We start from the raw sequence: 14773 nt of genomic DNA, 5'->3' as shown, positions 1-14773 counted from the left end.
ATCCACATCCGGAGCACTCTCCGTTTAGCCACCAACAGAGCAGTGTAGAGGAAGCGACAATGCTCCATTCCCAGGCCCTGATCCAGCACTCCCCCTCGCTGCCCAAGGCCAGAAGCAAATAAGACCACTGAAAGGGTGCTCCCACAATCCGGGCCAGGAAGTCCAACACCCCATTCCAGTAAGTACTCAGTATTGGGCACTCAAGCATCATGTGGAGAAGGGTCCCTTTCATACGCTTACACTTGACACACTCATCCGATTCCCAGAGACCCGCCCGTGCTCCCCTATCCCTGGTAAAATATGTACGGTGTAACAATTTAAACTGTAGTTCCTGCAATTATGTGTTCCGGGCCCCCCTAAAAATTAGAGAGAAGCAGGCCACCAGAACCTCAACACTGATAAGCTCCCCCAGCTCTTCAGTCCACCGAGATGCCAAGGTGCTGAACTGCGAATCCGCTCTCTCCTCCCTCGCCAAGCTATACCATGTAGATAAAGAGTTCAGAGAAGCAGGGAGGGAAAGAAAAAGTTGATCTACCCTTAAACTAGAGCCCGAGAGATTACTCCTGCAGCGTGCCTCAAAGTAATGACGGAGCTGGAGATACGCAAAGAAAGGCATAGTAGGTAAGGACCAGTGATGGTGGAGATCTGCATATGAGGGGAAAACTACGCCATGACCCAGACAGAGACCAGTACCAAAACGCTTCTCCATGCCGTGGGCCCCCCAACCCCCAGGGGGAACTCAGGGTTGCCACTGATGTACTGAAAGGCCTAGTTGTTCTGTCCCCCCCTTATACGCTGCCGCCACCAGAGCAGGGCCCGCCACAGCGGGTCCAGCCAAACCGAATTGCATCCCACCCTGGATCTCCGCCATGGCATGATAAGGGGCCACCCATGAATCAAAAAGTCCCTAAGGGGCGAACCTCGAACCAGAGGTAGAGAGCTCGTGCACCCAGCGCATCAAGGCGGCAACCAGATCGGCTCTGGGTGAGGCGCCAATAACCGACCTGCGCCTGTTGCTGTCTCCAAATAAAGGATCCAATAAAGGACTTATAGATCCATTTATCCACTCCCTTGAGCCAGATTGGAATCATCTGTAGTGGGTACAGAATCTTGGGGAGCAAGACCATTTTGACCAATGCAATGCGCCCTGAAAGGGATAAGGGAAGATCCCCCTAGCGAGTGCAGGCGTCACGGAGTTGTGCTAGCTTGGTCACAATATTATATTGATACACATGGGTCCAATCCGTACTGAGAAAGATCCCTAAATATTTAATCTCCCCTGCAGCCCAACAAAAGGGGAAAGTAGGCAAAGAGCGGGAAGCATAGGGCCGAGGACACAGGCATCGCCTCAGATTTACCAAAATTAATGCAAAGGCCTGAAAAAGACCCATACAGGGCTTTAAGATGGGTAATAGAAGGGAGAGACACCCGGGCATTACCCACGAACAGCAACATATCATCTGCAAATATAGAAACATAGAAGATGACGACAGAAAAGGGCTACAGCCCATCAAGTCTGCCCACTCTGCTTACCCACCCCCTGTCTATGCCCTAATGACCCAATTTCCTTATCTTGACCCTCGTAGGGATCCCACATGGGTATCTCATTTATTCTTAAAGTCTGGCACGCTGTCTGCCTCGATCACCTGCACTGGAAGCTTGTTCCAATGATCAACCACTCTCTCTGTGAAGAAATACTTTCTGGTGTCGCCATGAAATTTTCCGCCCCTGAGTTTGAGCGGGTGCCCTCTTGTGGCCGAGGGTCCCTTGAGAAAGAAAATATCATCTTCCACTTCGACACGTCCTGTGAGGTACTTAAATGTTTCGATCATGTCTCCCCTCTCCCTACGTTCCTCAAGAGTGTAGAGCTGCAATTTGTTCAGTCTCTCTTTGTACGAGAGACCCTTGAGCCCCGAGATCATCCTGGTGGCCGTCCGTTGAACCGATTCAATTCTGCGCACATCTTTACTGTAATGTGGCCTCCAGAATTGCACGCAGTACTCCAGATGAGGTCTCACCATGGCCCTGTACAACGGCATTATGACTTCAGGCTTTCGGCAGACGAAACTTCTATTGATACAACCCAATATCTGCCTTGCCTTAGATGAAGCCTTCTCCACTTGATTGGCAGTTTTCATGTCTGCACTGATGATTACTCCTAAATCTTGTTCTGCTGAAGTCCTAGTTAAAGTTTCTCCGTTCAAGAAGAAGCTACCAAGATTGACACTCCAGCAGCCAGAGGGACCCAGGGGACGGTCGAGGTCTGTACACAGATGGCAGAGGGCAACATGGTTCAGAGGGCAGAGGTCTCAGTGCAGACCGAGACCTTCCCCACCCTCTCAATGAGCACTACAGTCTCTACGCAGACAGAGGAGCTGGGAACACTAGGCAATGATATCTTGCAGGAACTACTGAGCCTCAGGGAGGAGGTAGCGCGCCTGAGGAGCATAAAGGATGACGAGGCCTTCATCGACGACGCCATCCTGGAACTGTCACACATCACAGGGAGAACCCACGACAGGTCCATCCTCGACACACCCAAACACACAGCACTGAGCACAACGAGTGGAGTCCAGGAGATGATTAGAGATGCTGGCCCCTGGCAACTGGTAACCTCCTCTACGGGCAAGCGAAACAAACCCACCTCATTCTCACTCTCTTCTTCTTTTTCTCTTCAACAGGATAATCGTCCATCAATACCACAGTTAACTCTACAAAATAGATATCAGATCTTACAGGACGAAAGCACCGAGGAAATAGCAGAAGAGACTCATGAAGATACCCAGCCGACAACATCTAATCAAGAGCACATAGACCGGCCCCCTCGGAAGGATCGAAGAGTGGTAGTTATTGGTGACTCCATGCTAAGGGGCACCGAGGGACCGATTTGCAGGCCTAATTTGCAGGCACGAGAGGTCTGCTGTCTCCCTGGAGCCAGGATCCAGGATATTACCACTAACCTAGACAAAATTCTAAAACCTAATGACCATTTTCCCATGTTTCTCATTCATGTAGGTACTAACGACACTGCTAGGAACACCACAGAGAACATCCCAAGAGATTTTGGAGCGCTGGGAAAGAAGTTGAAGCAGATAGGAGCCCAAGTGGTCTTTTCATCAATCCTTCCAGTGAGAGACAAAGGCAGAGCCAGAGAAGAGCGTATTCGAAGAACTAACGAATGGCTACGAGAGTGGTGCATAGAAATGAACTTTGGATTCCTTAACCACGGCGAGACACTTCAGGGACTACAAGGACCAGACGGACTCCACCTAACCAGAAGAGGTAGAAACGTATTTGGACATCGACTGGCCCGACTACTCCATAGGGCTTTAAACTAGGTAAGTTGGGGGAGGGTACATACTTATATCCCAGAGCAGTAAGAAATCACCCTGAGGAGGCAGATCGCACTCATACTACCAAGTCTAAGGTAAGTACCAATGATACCCACAATAGATCAGGGAGAAATATCACTGAGTTTTCGGGAACCACACTGTCAAATAAGGAAAACTCTTCACAGATATGGAGGGCTATGTATGTTAATGCACACAGCTTGGGCAATAAGATTCTAGAATTAGAGACTGAAATAGCAAACGCCGATCTTGACGTGATAGCGATATCTGAAACCTGGTTCACGGAATCGCATGGATGGGATATGATTATACCAGGGTACAACATACTTCGATGCGACCGAGTGGGTAAATTGGGAGGAGGAGTAGCATTATACACTAAGGAAAACATCAAAACCACCAAAATCACGGATGTTAGATACACTGGAGAATCCCTCTGGGTGAATCTGGCCAGAGGGAATGAAAAATGCCTATACCTTGGTGTGATATATAGACCTCCCAGGCAACAGGAGGACAAAGACATGGAATTGATTGAGGACATAGAGAATATCACGCTGCGCGGGGACTCAGTAATACTAGGAGACTTCAACATGCCAGATGCAGACTGGAACACACTCTCTGCAACCACGGGTAGCAGCAAAAAAATATTAAACTCCATAAAGGGTGCACGCCTCAAGCAACTGGTGTTGGAACCCACCAGGGACCAGGCGTTACTGGACCTGGTCCTCACCAACGGAGATAGTGTCACTGAGGTCTCGGTAGGGGAAACACTGGCCTCCAGCGACCATAATATGATATGGCTCAACCTCAGAAAAGGATTCCCAAAAACAAGCACAGCAACAAGGATTCTCAACTTTAGAGGCACAGACTTTAATCAAATGGGAGAGTTCGTCCATCAGGAACTACATAAACAAGGACTAACTAACAACGTGGAGGATATGTGGTTGTCCCTGAAGTCCATACTACACGAAGCAACAGACCGATACATAAGGACAGTAAGTAAAGGTAGAAAAAACAAAAGACCCCAATGGTTCAGTAAGGAAATCTCAGAATTAGTTAAACAGAAAAAAGACGCATTTATCGCCAACAAACATTTAGGCAGGGAGGGGGCAAAAGAGGACTATCTTGACAGATCCAAAACTGTCAAAACAGCAGTCAGAGAGGCCAAACTCCGAATGGAGGAAGAGCTAGCACGAAAAATGAAGAAAGGGGATAAATCTTTCTACAGCTATATCAGTGACAGGAAAAGAAACAAAGATGGCATAGTACGCTTGAAGCAATCGGACGGTAAATTTGCAGAATCAGACTCTGAGAAGGCAGAAATACTAAACAAATACTTCTGTTCAGTATTCACTCGTGAAGCACCGGGAGCTGGTCCTCAGCTTCAGACGGGAGATAACCGGAAAGACCTGTTTCAAGATTTCGAATTTACGCCCAGTAGTGTCTACAACGAACTATCAAGACTCAAAGTAAACAAAGCAATGGGACCGGATAACCTACACCCCAGAATGCTCAGGGAGTTAAGAGAAGTCCTGGCAGAACCATTATCGGTTCTTTTCAATCTTTCCCTAAGCACAGGAGTGGTCCCCTTGGACTGGAAAACCGCCAATGTAATCCCACTCCACAAAAAGGGTTGCAGGACAGAGACAGCAAACTACAGACCAGTGAGTCTCACGTCTATAGTGTGTAAACTCATAGAAACGCTGATCAAACAGCATATTGACATAATCCTAGACGAAGAAAACCTACGTGATCCACACCAACATGGATTCACCAGGGGTAGATCATGCCAATCTAACCTGATTAGCTTTTTTGACTGGGTTACTAGACAACTGGACGCCGGAGAGTCACTAGACGTAGTATATTTGGACTTCAGTAAAGCATTTGATAGCGTCCCTCATCGAAGATTACTAAACAAGCTAAAATCGATAGGATTAGGAGACATTCTAACTACATGGATTGGGGATTGGCTGAACGGCAGATGTCAGAAGGTGGTGGTGAATGGTACCCCATCTGAAGCGTCGGACGTGATCAGTGGAGTGCCGCAGGGATCGGTCCTGGGCCCAATTCTATTCAACTTATTCATAAGAGATATGACACAAGGACTTAGAGGAAGGATATCACTATTCGCCGACGACGCCAAACTTTGCAACATAGTAGGCAAAAGCTCATTACCTGATACTATGTCACACGACCTACTGCTGCTGGAACAATGGTCAAATACTTGGCAGCTAGGCTTCAATGCTAAAAAATGCAAGATAATGCACTTGGGCAAGAGAAACCCGCGTAGAGCTTATGTACTAAATGGCGAGACTTTGGTTACGACCACGGAGGAACGTGATCTAGGAGTGATCATTAGTGAAGACATGAAAGTTGCCAATCAAGTGGAGAAGGCTTCCTCCAAGGCAAGACAAATATTGGGGTGTATCCGCAGAGGTTTCGTCAGCAGGAGACCTGAAGTTATGATGCCGTTGTACAGAGCCATGGTGAGGCCGCACTTGGAGTACTGTGTTCAGTTTTGGAGACCACACTACCGAAAGGACGTGCAAAGGATCGAGTCGGTTCAGCGAACGGCCACCAGGATGGTCGTGGGGCTCAAGGATCTCCCATATGAAGAAAGACTACAGAAGTTGCGACTGTACTCACTCGAGGAAAGAAGAGAACGGGGAGATATGATCGAAACGTATAAATACATCACAGGACGCATCGAGCCAGAAGATGATATCTCCTGGCCCATGGGTCCCTCGACCACCAGAGGACATCCGCTGAAAATCAGGGGAGGGAAGTTTCACGGCGACTCCAGGAAGTACTTCTTCACCGAAAGAGTGGTGGATCATTGGAACAGACTACCACTCCAGGTGGTAAAGGCCAGCAGCGTGACGGATTTTAAGAATAAATGGGATACTCTTGTGGGATCTTTAAGGAAGTAAATTCAGGGGGGGATACTTGGAATGGGCAGACTTGGTGGGCTGTAGCCCTTTTCTGCCGCTTTTTTCTATGTTTCTATGTTTCTAAGAAGTACGTCCTGCATGGATTTCCGCTTCCGAGGTGCATGACCTTACATTTCTTAGCATTGAAGCCTAGCTGCCAGGTTGAGGACCAACTTTCCAATGTAAGCAGGTCCTGCGCCATATAATTCTGTAAACTGCATTCACTTACTATATTACATAGTTTGGCGTCATCGGCGAATAGTGTTATTTTACCTTGAAGCCCTTGAGTCAGATCCCCTATGAATATGTTGAAAAGGAGTGGACCCAGGACCGAGCCCTGCGGTACTCCACTGGTCACCTCCGATGTTTTAGAGAGGGTACCATTAACCACCACCCTCTGAAGTCTGCCACTCAGCCAATCATTGACCCATGCAGTTAGTGTCTCTCCTAACCCCATCGATTCCATCTTGCTTAGCAGCCTGCAGTGTGGGACACTGTCAAAAGCTTTACTGAAGTCCAGGTACACGACGTCCAAAGACTCTCCCAAGTCCAACTTTCTTGTTACCCAGTCAAAGAAGCTGATGAGATTGGATTGGCAGGACCTACCCTTGGTGAATCCATGCTGTCTGGGATCCCGAAGATTCCCTTCATTCAAGATCGTGTCCAATTTGCTTTTAATTAGTGTTTCCATGAGTTTGCACACTATTGATGTGAGACTCACCGGTCTATAATTCGCAGCCTCTGCCCTGCAACCCTTTTTATGCAGAGGAACGACATTAGCTAATTTCCAGTCCAGGGGAACTTCCCCCTTACTTAGGGAGAGATTGAATAGCTCAGCCAACGGTTTCGCCAGGACATCGCTCAATTCTCTGAGCACTCTTGGGTGCAAATTGTCTGGTCCCATGGCTTTGTTCACCTTGAGTCTTGCCAGTTCACTGTAAACTTCACCTGGTGTGAACTCAAAATTCTGAAACGGGTCTTCTGTGCTTTGTGTTGCCTTCAACTGCGGTCCGTGTCCCGGTGCCTCACAGGTGAAGACTGAGCAGAAGTATTCATTCAGTAGTTCGGCTTTATCGGAATCTGCTTCCACGTAACTTCCGTCCGGTCTTCTAAGGCGTACTATCCCGCCTGTGTTCCTTTTTCTGTCACTAATATACCTGAAGAAGGATTTGTCCCCCTTTGTAATGTTTTTTGCCAGAATTTCTTCCTCTCGAAGTTTTGCCTCCCTAACTGCCATTTTGACCGCTGTAGACGTGGTCCTATATTCTACCTTTGCCTCTCGTTTCTCCGTGCGCTTCATTCAGGATACAATGCACTAAATTAAAGTTTCAAGTTTATTTAAGCTTGATATACCGCTTTAAATATCAAAGCGGTGAACATTGTACAAAATAATAAGAAAATTTTTTTAAATTTTAGTATCATGTTTTTCCCAAAATTAAGACAGTGTCTTATATTAATTTTGGGCCTAAAAAAATGCACTAGGACTTATTTTCGGGATAGGTCTTATTTTTCTCATGTACATCATCATCTCTCCCTTCCTCTCCTTCACCCCAATTTTTCCTCTTTCCTTTCTCTCCCCCACTTGTGCAGCATCTTTCCTCCCCTCTCACCCATCCCCTTGTGCCTTCCCTGTGCAGCATCTTCTGTCCCTCCCTCCCATCCCCCTGTTCAACAGAACCCTTGCACTGTGCACAGCATCTTTCTATCTCTCCCTCTCATCCGATCCCTCCCTTCGTGTAGCAGAACCCTTGCACAGCTTCTATCCTTCCCTTCCGTGCAGCAGAACCCTTGAGCAGCCCCCCGCCCCTACCACGCAGCTGAATCCCCGCTGACTCTCACATCCTTCCATCTCTCCCTCCCATCTGAACCTCGCTGACCGCAAGTCCTACATACCTCTGTCCAAAGAGCAACGTCAGCAGCACTCTAAAAAGGCTGCTTCGCGGCCCTCTCCTGCCGGGGCCTTCCGTGCGCCACGTTACTGATGACATCATCAGTGATATGGCAGAGAGAATGCCCTGGCAGGAGAAGGCCACAAAGCAGCCTGTTTAGAGCGCCACCAATTCTGCTCTTCGTAGGTCTCACGGTTGGCGGGGTTCAGACGGGAGGGAGAGATGGAAAGATGGGAGGATCAGTGGGGGATCGGCGGCGGGGGCACAGGTGAAAGCACCGCTGCTGTAGAATCTAGGGACATTCAGGTTAGGCTTCTGAGGACTAGGGCTTATATTAAGACCTACCCTGAAAATCATGCTAGGGCTTATTTTCAGGGTAGGTCTTTTTTTCGGGAAAATATGATAACATGGGAAAAGACAATATAACATACATCAAATAACAAGTAATACATGCTACAAAAGGGAAATGAATGGGATACATTTCATAAAAATAAAAGGAGGAGGATGGGAAATGCAAAAGGGAGAGGGGAATTACAGTCAAACATCGGTTTGCGAGTGTTTTGCAAGACGAGCAAAACACTACAGCAAACTTTAACTTGCAAGATGAGCGACGACACAATAAACTAGTGCGTATGCGCGTGTCCTGTGTCATGACACTTTTCTGTCCCTTCTTTAACATGTTATATAGCCATCTCTCTAATTCTTATATGACCCTCCCTCTAGTGCTTTCAAAATTGTCATAAGTTATTAAAGCCATGATTGAACATATTGCACTTATCTTAGAGGATGGTTTGTTCTTGTGACTCTGTGATTTATTCAGATGGTGCGTGAATTTTCTTAGTGATAACGGTGCAAACTGTGCCAAAGTGCCTTGATAAAAATTATTTAGCTCCTCAACTCAGTCCTGAGTTTTGCCAAAACTGGCTTCTTCAGGAGTGTAAACTAAAGTGAAAAAGATAAAATAATCAATTACCTTACTTGCCCAACCTACATGTTATAATTTATAAGTTATAATGATTTTAAAGGGAGCACTTCTCTTCATTATCTCAATGTTATCTATAATCTTTGTCTTAATTGCAACTTAACTTATTTCTACTGTGATCTTTATCACAGTTAGGACCAGGGAGGAGTGTGAGGAACTGCAAAGGGACCTCGATAAGCTGGAGGACTGGGCAAACAAATGGCAAATGCGCTTTAACGTAGATAAATGCAAGGTCATGCACATAGGGAAAAAGAACCCGTTGTTCGAGTATAAAATGGGGGGGAGATTGATGGAAGACACCGGACTTGAGAGAGACTTGGGTGTGCTAGTGGATCCATCCATGAAACCATCCGCACAGTGTGCAGCAGCCTCGAAGAAAGCCAACAGGATGCTGGGCATCATCAAGAGGGGCATATCAACCAGGACGCGGGAAGTCATCATGCCGCTGTATCGAGCGATGGTGCGCCCACATCTGGAATACTGCGTTCAATATTGGTCGCCGCACCTCAAGAAGGACATGGCAGTTCTTGAGAGAGTCCAAAGGAGGGCAACGAAACTGGTAAGAGGGCTGGAAAACTGCCCATATGCCGAGAGGCTGGATAAACTGGGGCTCTTCTCTCTGGAAAAGAGGAGGCTCAGGGGGGATATGATAGAGACCTTCAAAATACTTAGGGGCATAGAGAGGGTGGACAGGGACAGGTTCTTCAGACTAAAAGGGACGACAGGTACGAGGGGGCACTCAGAGAAACTGAAGGGAGATAGGTTCAAATCAAATGCAAGGAAGTTTTTCTTCACCCAAAGGGTCGTGGACAAATGGAATGCGCTCCTGGAGGAAGTGATCCGGCAGAGTACAGTACAGGGATTCAAACAGGGATTGGACAGATTCCTGAGGGAAAAGGGGATCGTGGGGTACTGAGGGAGGTGCTGGGGTGTTGCATAAGTATAGACAGCTCACCAGGTCGTGCAGGTGCAAGGCCGGAGGGTTAGGACATTGATGGGAAGATAGGACTTCGACGAGAAACCTGGGGGGCAAGGGGGCCCCTTCTGGTGATTAAGGCAGGTCATGACCTGTTGGGCCGCCGCAAAGGCGGACTGCTGGGCGGGATGGACCTCTGGTCTGACCCGGCAGAGGCACTGCTTATGTTCTTATGTTCTTATATGCAACTATAGCCCCCAACTAGGATTCACAGGGGACATATATGACCGAACAAGTGTTATATAACAATTATTTTACATATGAGAATAAAACTTTTCTTCAAATAATATTTGTTTATTTATCATTTTACACAAAAAATTTTCAAGCATTTACATCTTGTACAGTAAGATTGTATCTTAATACATATATAATATTATATATGTATTAGGATACAATCTTACTGTGATCACTTCTAAAGCAGGGAAGCTTTTCCAGTCAGCATGGTTGAGAAGAGTAAACTTGCAGTAATAAGTGATGTTATCAACTTCATAGTATAGATATTGGATAAATGGTTTATGCTTGGATGGAGGAGTAATCTAATGGTTAGAGCAGTGAGTGGAGAACCAGGGGAAGGCACTGAAGCTGCTTAGGATCTTTGGTAACGTGCTTCACCCTCCCATTGTTTCAAGTAAATACCCAGATTGTGAGCTCTGCAGGAACAGAAAAATGCCTACTGTACTTGAATGTAGCTCTTTGATTTATACAAATATGAAACTTTGTACAAAAATTCTGATTTTTCTTAACTGAAGTGTGAAGAAAAAGGATAGCACCTGCACAGTATAATGTTGAAGTAACTGCTTGTAAGGAGAATAAGCCAGACTTATTATGGTGCATAAGGGGAAATTTAGTGATGACGGTAGATCAAAGTAGTGAGGATGGGGACAAGAAATGATCTCTTGAAGCAGCTCTGATCCTTACCTTGAATGTACATTTGTTGTCTAGAATCTTTTAAATATTTTTTCCAATTAGAAATAGCTTTTATTTTTCTCTGTAGATAATCCCTGTGGACAAACTAGTGAAAGGAAAATTCCAGGACAATTTTGAATTTGTTCAGTGGTTCAAGAAGTTTTTTGATGCAAATTATGATGGAAAAGAGTATGATCCTATTGCAGCTCGCCAAGGCCAGGAGACAGTGGTAGCACCTGCTCTCTCTGCTTCTGTTTTGAGCAAACCTAGGAAAACACTCAACTCTAGCAGTACAGGTAAGTGCATGTTATTTTAGGAGAATTTTGCAAGATGCCATGTCCCATTCTTAATAAAATTTCTAAACTGATTTAGAACAGTGTACTTCAACTGTCGGCCCGCAAAAATTTCCTGCCGGTCCATGCAGGGCCGGCTTGTGCCTCAAGCCCGAGAAGGTCAGGGGGGCCCTATGAGCTGGGTTACCCTTGTGTCTCCCTCCCTCCTGTGCAGCAGCTAATGTTTTGCTTACCTCCTCTCCCCTCCCAGCAGTTCTCAATATTATAACTTGCCTGCTGCACTGTGAGTAACGTCAGTGCAGTGATTCACTTAGGCAGCCTTGGGGCTTTTGTTGAGTCACGGCCCACCTCTAATGATGCAACTTCCTCTTCCCTCAGAGGCGGGCGCGACCCATCAAAGGACCCAAGGCTGCCTAAGTAAATCATTCTGCTGATGCTACTGACTGCTGCAGGCAAGTTCAACAGAGTTGCTGCTAGTCTGGGTAAGGGAAGGTGCTGTTGCCACTGGTTGGAGGTGGTAGGTGAGCTGTTGCTGGTAGGGTGAAAGGGAGAAGGAGAGCTAGAGCTGGTTGGGGGAAGGAGGCACTGCTGCTGGTCAGGGGAGTTGCCACACTGGACTGGAAATGGAGGATAGTGAAGGGGGAGCTGCTGCTGGACAGAGGAAAAGAAAGGGAGAGCTGCTACTGGACCTGAAAGGAGAAGGAGAGATGCTGCTGGACTGTGGGGAGGGCAGTAGAGAAAGGGGCAGAGAGTGAATTGGTGGATGGGGGACAGTAGACTCAGGAAGGGAGAGATGCTAACAACAGGGGGAGAGCAAGGAAGGCATGCAAGCCATAGGATAGGGGGCCTGGGCACCGGGCAGAAAATAATAAAGTGATAATGCCCAGAGAAGAGATGCTATGCATGGAGAATAGGGACAGACACAGAGGGGGAATGCTGGATGGAGAAAGAATGAGACACAGGAGGGCAATACTGATCACAGGGGTACAAAGGGACAAAGATGCAGAAGGTCCACAAAATAATTATTTTATTTCCGTCGGTCCAAAGGTGTAAAATGGTTGAATAACACTGGTTTAAAATATAATGTTGCGGTTAAGGCATGATTTTATTCTTAATCTGGAATGCTTCCTCTGAGAATAGAGAACTGAGCCAAACTTGGTTGGAAAGGGGAGGGGTGGCTTGTAGGATTCTTCTTCACCCAAAAGCGGTCAGTTCTTTTTCAATTATGAACTCGCCCCATGGTTCTTCAGGCTGCAGAGTGTCTGTGTAATGAACTGCTGTACCTCTTCTAGATGATAGTTTGGTTGGAGCAACAGAGGCAAGATCTGCAAGAACAGAATCTACAGCTGCTTTAAAGAAAATGGCACGAATTGGTACATGTACCACTGAAAGGGAGAAGGGCTTGTGCACAGGGAGAAACGGGGGAAAAACAAATCACATTTTTCTCTTTTACACTGCTCTTTTGGTGAAAGCCAGCTCTGAGGGGGAGCACAATATTTGGTCTTTTCTGCCTTGAGTGTGAATTATTATTTCTTTTGTTGTGGTAATGGTGTATGTATTCATTTCAGCTCCCCAAAGGTCTGTGGTTGCACAGCGGACTAATGTAGCCCCTAAAACTGGCACAGGAATTGTCAGAGAGGAGTCTGCAGAGCTGATACAACAGGTAGGCTTAGAACTGTATATATAACATTGAATTGACGTTAAGTGGTTTTGTCTTAGTTTCTTTATTCTTTCTTTCTTTAAAATATTTTTTATACAGCTTGTACTAACCAATGTGAATGTAATTTTGTAACCCGCTTTGAACTGACAACTTCCAAAACAAAATCGGACTTCTAGAACAATGTGTCTAGTGGTCCTGAACGCTAGAGTTTTACATCTGAACCCACAAGTTGTTTGCAGAAAGCTGTCAATCATCTTTTGAACTCTGCCTCACTCCCAGGGAGCTGCTTCTGCCCCCTCAGTATTTTTCTGCAACTACGGTAGTTGCTCAGAAGTGTATCTGCTCTTGGGGGTGAGGGGAGGTTCCTCAGGTATTTTTCTTCTAAATGTTTGGTTGGAAGTTCGTTACCCAGAGCTTCCACTTGTTGGGACCACTGCCTGGGAAAAGACGCAGATTTGCGCTGCAAAGTCTGCTGCTAGCAGGATAATCTTTCAAGGACACCTAGCAAGCCAGCCTGCTTTTGTAATTTTTGAGCTCAGGAGCTGCTCACATCCCTGATTTATCAGGAGCATGAGCGCAGGCTATTTGGCTCCTTCCCAGCTTGACTGGAATTAATAGTGCGATTGCAGTGTGGTCCTCCCCCCACCTTTGCAGCGCAAGGTTTTCCGGGGGTTGAGGTTCAGTCCGACCTTGTTCCCACTGGTAGCCCGAAGACCAAATTTGTCCTGTGAGGCAGCGTTCTTTTCAATTTATCCCAGCTGCATTCCTAATCTGAAGCAGGCAGACACATGGCACAGTGAATAAGGCTATTATAGACTATGGGGAAAATTGAGGGGAGGGGTCTTCAGAAGTGAATTTTGAAGGTTTCTGCAGCCAGAGCCAAGGTCCACCAGCTCTAAAACCCCTTTTCTCTGCATTATTCATACTTCAGGGAAGTCACCCATGGGCCGTTATTTGGTATGATTTTGATTTTACTGGCAGTGGCTATCTTGGATTTTAAATCATCTGGTTTTTCTAAAGCCTCCATTTCCTCAAAACCCCTTGATTTTACTTAAAATCAACTGGGATGGACCTCTAAGGCAGGGGTGTCAAACTCAATCACATAAGGGGCCGAAATCTAAAACACAGGCTAAGTCAAGGGCCGAATTTTTTCTTAAGATACTTAGGCCCTCTTTTACTAAGGTGTGATAACCGATTAGCTCACCTTAGTAAAAGAGGAGGTTAGTCTTAGTAGAAGTATAGATCCTTCCCTACCCTTAGACACCTGTGGAGCAGTCAGGCACTTGGGTGGAGCGCCCTGCTCCAAACTAGCTTTTACACTGGGACTGGGCCTTTCTGCCTGCAAATGGGTACTGCAGCATGGTGAGGAGCTTGGAGGGCTGCTGGGATTGGGGCAGTGCATTCTGGCGCTTGGAGCGCCACTGAGACTGGGGCTGCACAGTCAGGCACTTAGATGCGGCACTGTCACCGTGGGCCACATAAAATGGCTAGGCGGACCAGATTTGCCCCCTCCCCCGGGCCTTGTGTTTGACATGTGTGCTCTAAGGCTTTCCTACCCCTATATCATGCCAGGCTTGCACTAGATGGTCAGACAAGGAGCGTTCATGTCCCATTTGTGATGGACCACGCAAGAGAGGGCTTCAGCCTCCTCAGAGTCCTCCAGGACTGGGCATCCACTGGCGGTGCATTACCAAGGGAAGAGACTCTTTCCAGAGCACTCTGAAGATGCATTGGCCAAACACAGATGTGGTGGCCACGACGCCCAGGAGGATCTGCAGGTTATCCCTGCC

The 14773-nt window shown here is 46.9% G+C and overlaps 1 protein-coding gene across 3 annotated transcripts in view; it reads left to right on the top strand.

Moving 5' to 3' along the window:
• The window catches only part of MAPRE1 (microtubule associated protein RP/EB family member 1), a 145545-nt gene that overhangs the window by 75705 nt on the left and 55067 nt on the right, over positions 1 to 14773 (top strand). For 2 of the 3 annotated variants that reach the window (XM_033914492.1, XM_033914493.1), the window contains exons 4-6: positions 11119 to 11326; positions 12616 to 12696; positions 12892 to 12986. In XM_033914492.1, the coding sequence (XP_033770383.1) occupies positions 11119 to 11326; positions 12616 to 12696; positions 12892 to 12986 (384 nt within the window). The remainder of the gene's footprint in view (positions 1 to 11118; positions 11327 to 12615; positions 12697 to 12891; positions 12987 to 14773) is intronic. The other variant, XM_033914494.1, reaches the window with a different exon arrangement.

This window comes from Geotrypetes seraphini, chromosome 11 (genome assembly GCF_902459505.1).
Source record: "Geotrypetes seraphini chromosome 11, aGeoSer1.1, whole genome shotgun sequence".
NCBI lineage: Eukaryota > Metazoa > Chordata > Amphibia > Gymnophiona > Dermophiidae > Geotrypetes > Geotrypetes seraphini.
This window is presented reverse-complemented; position numbering and strand designations above follow the sequence as displayed.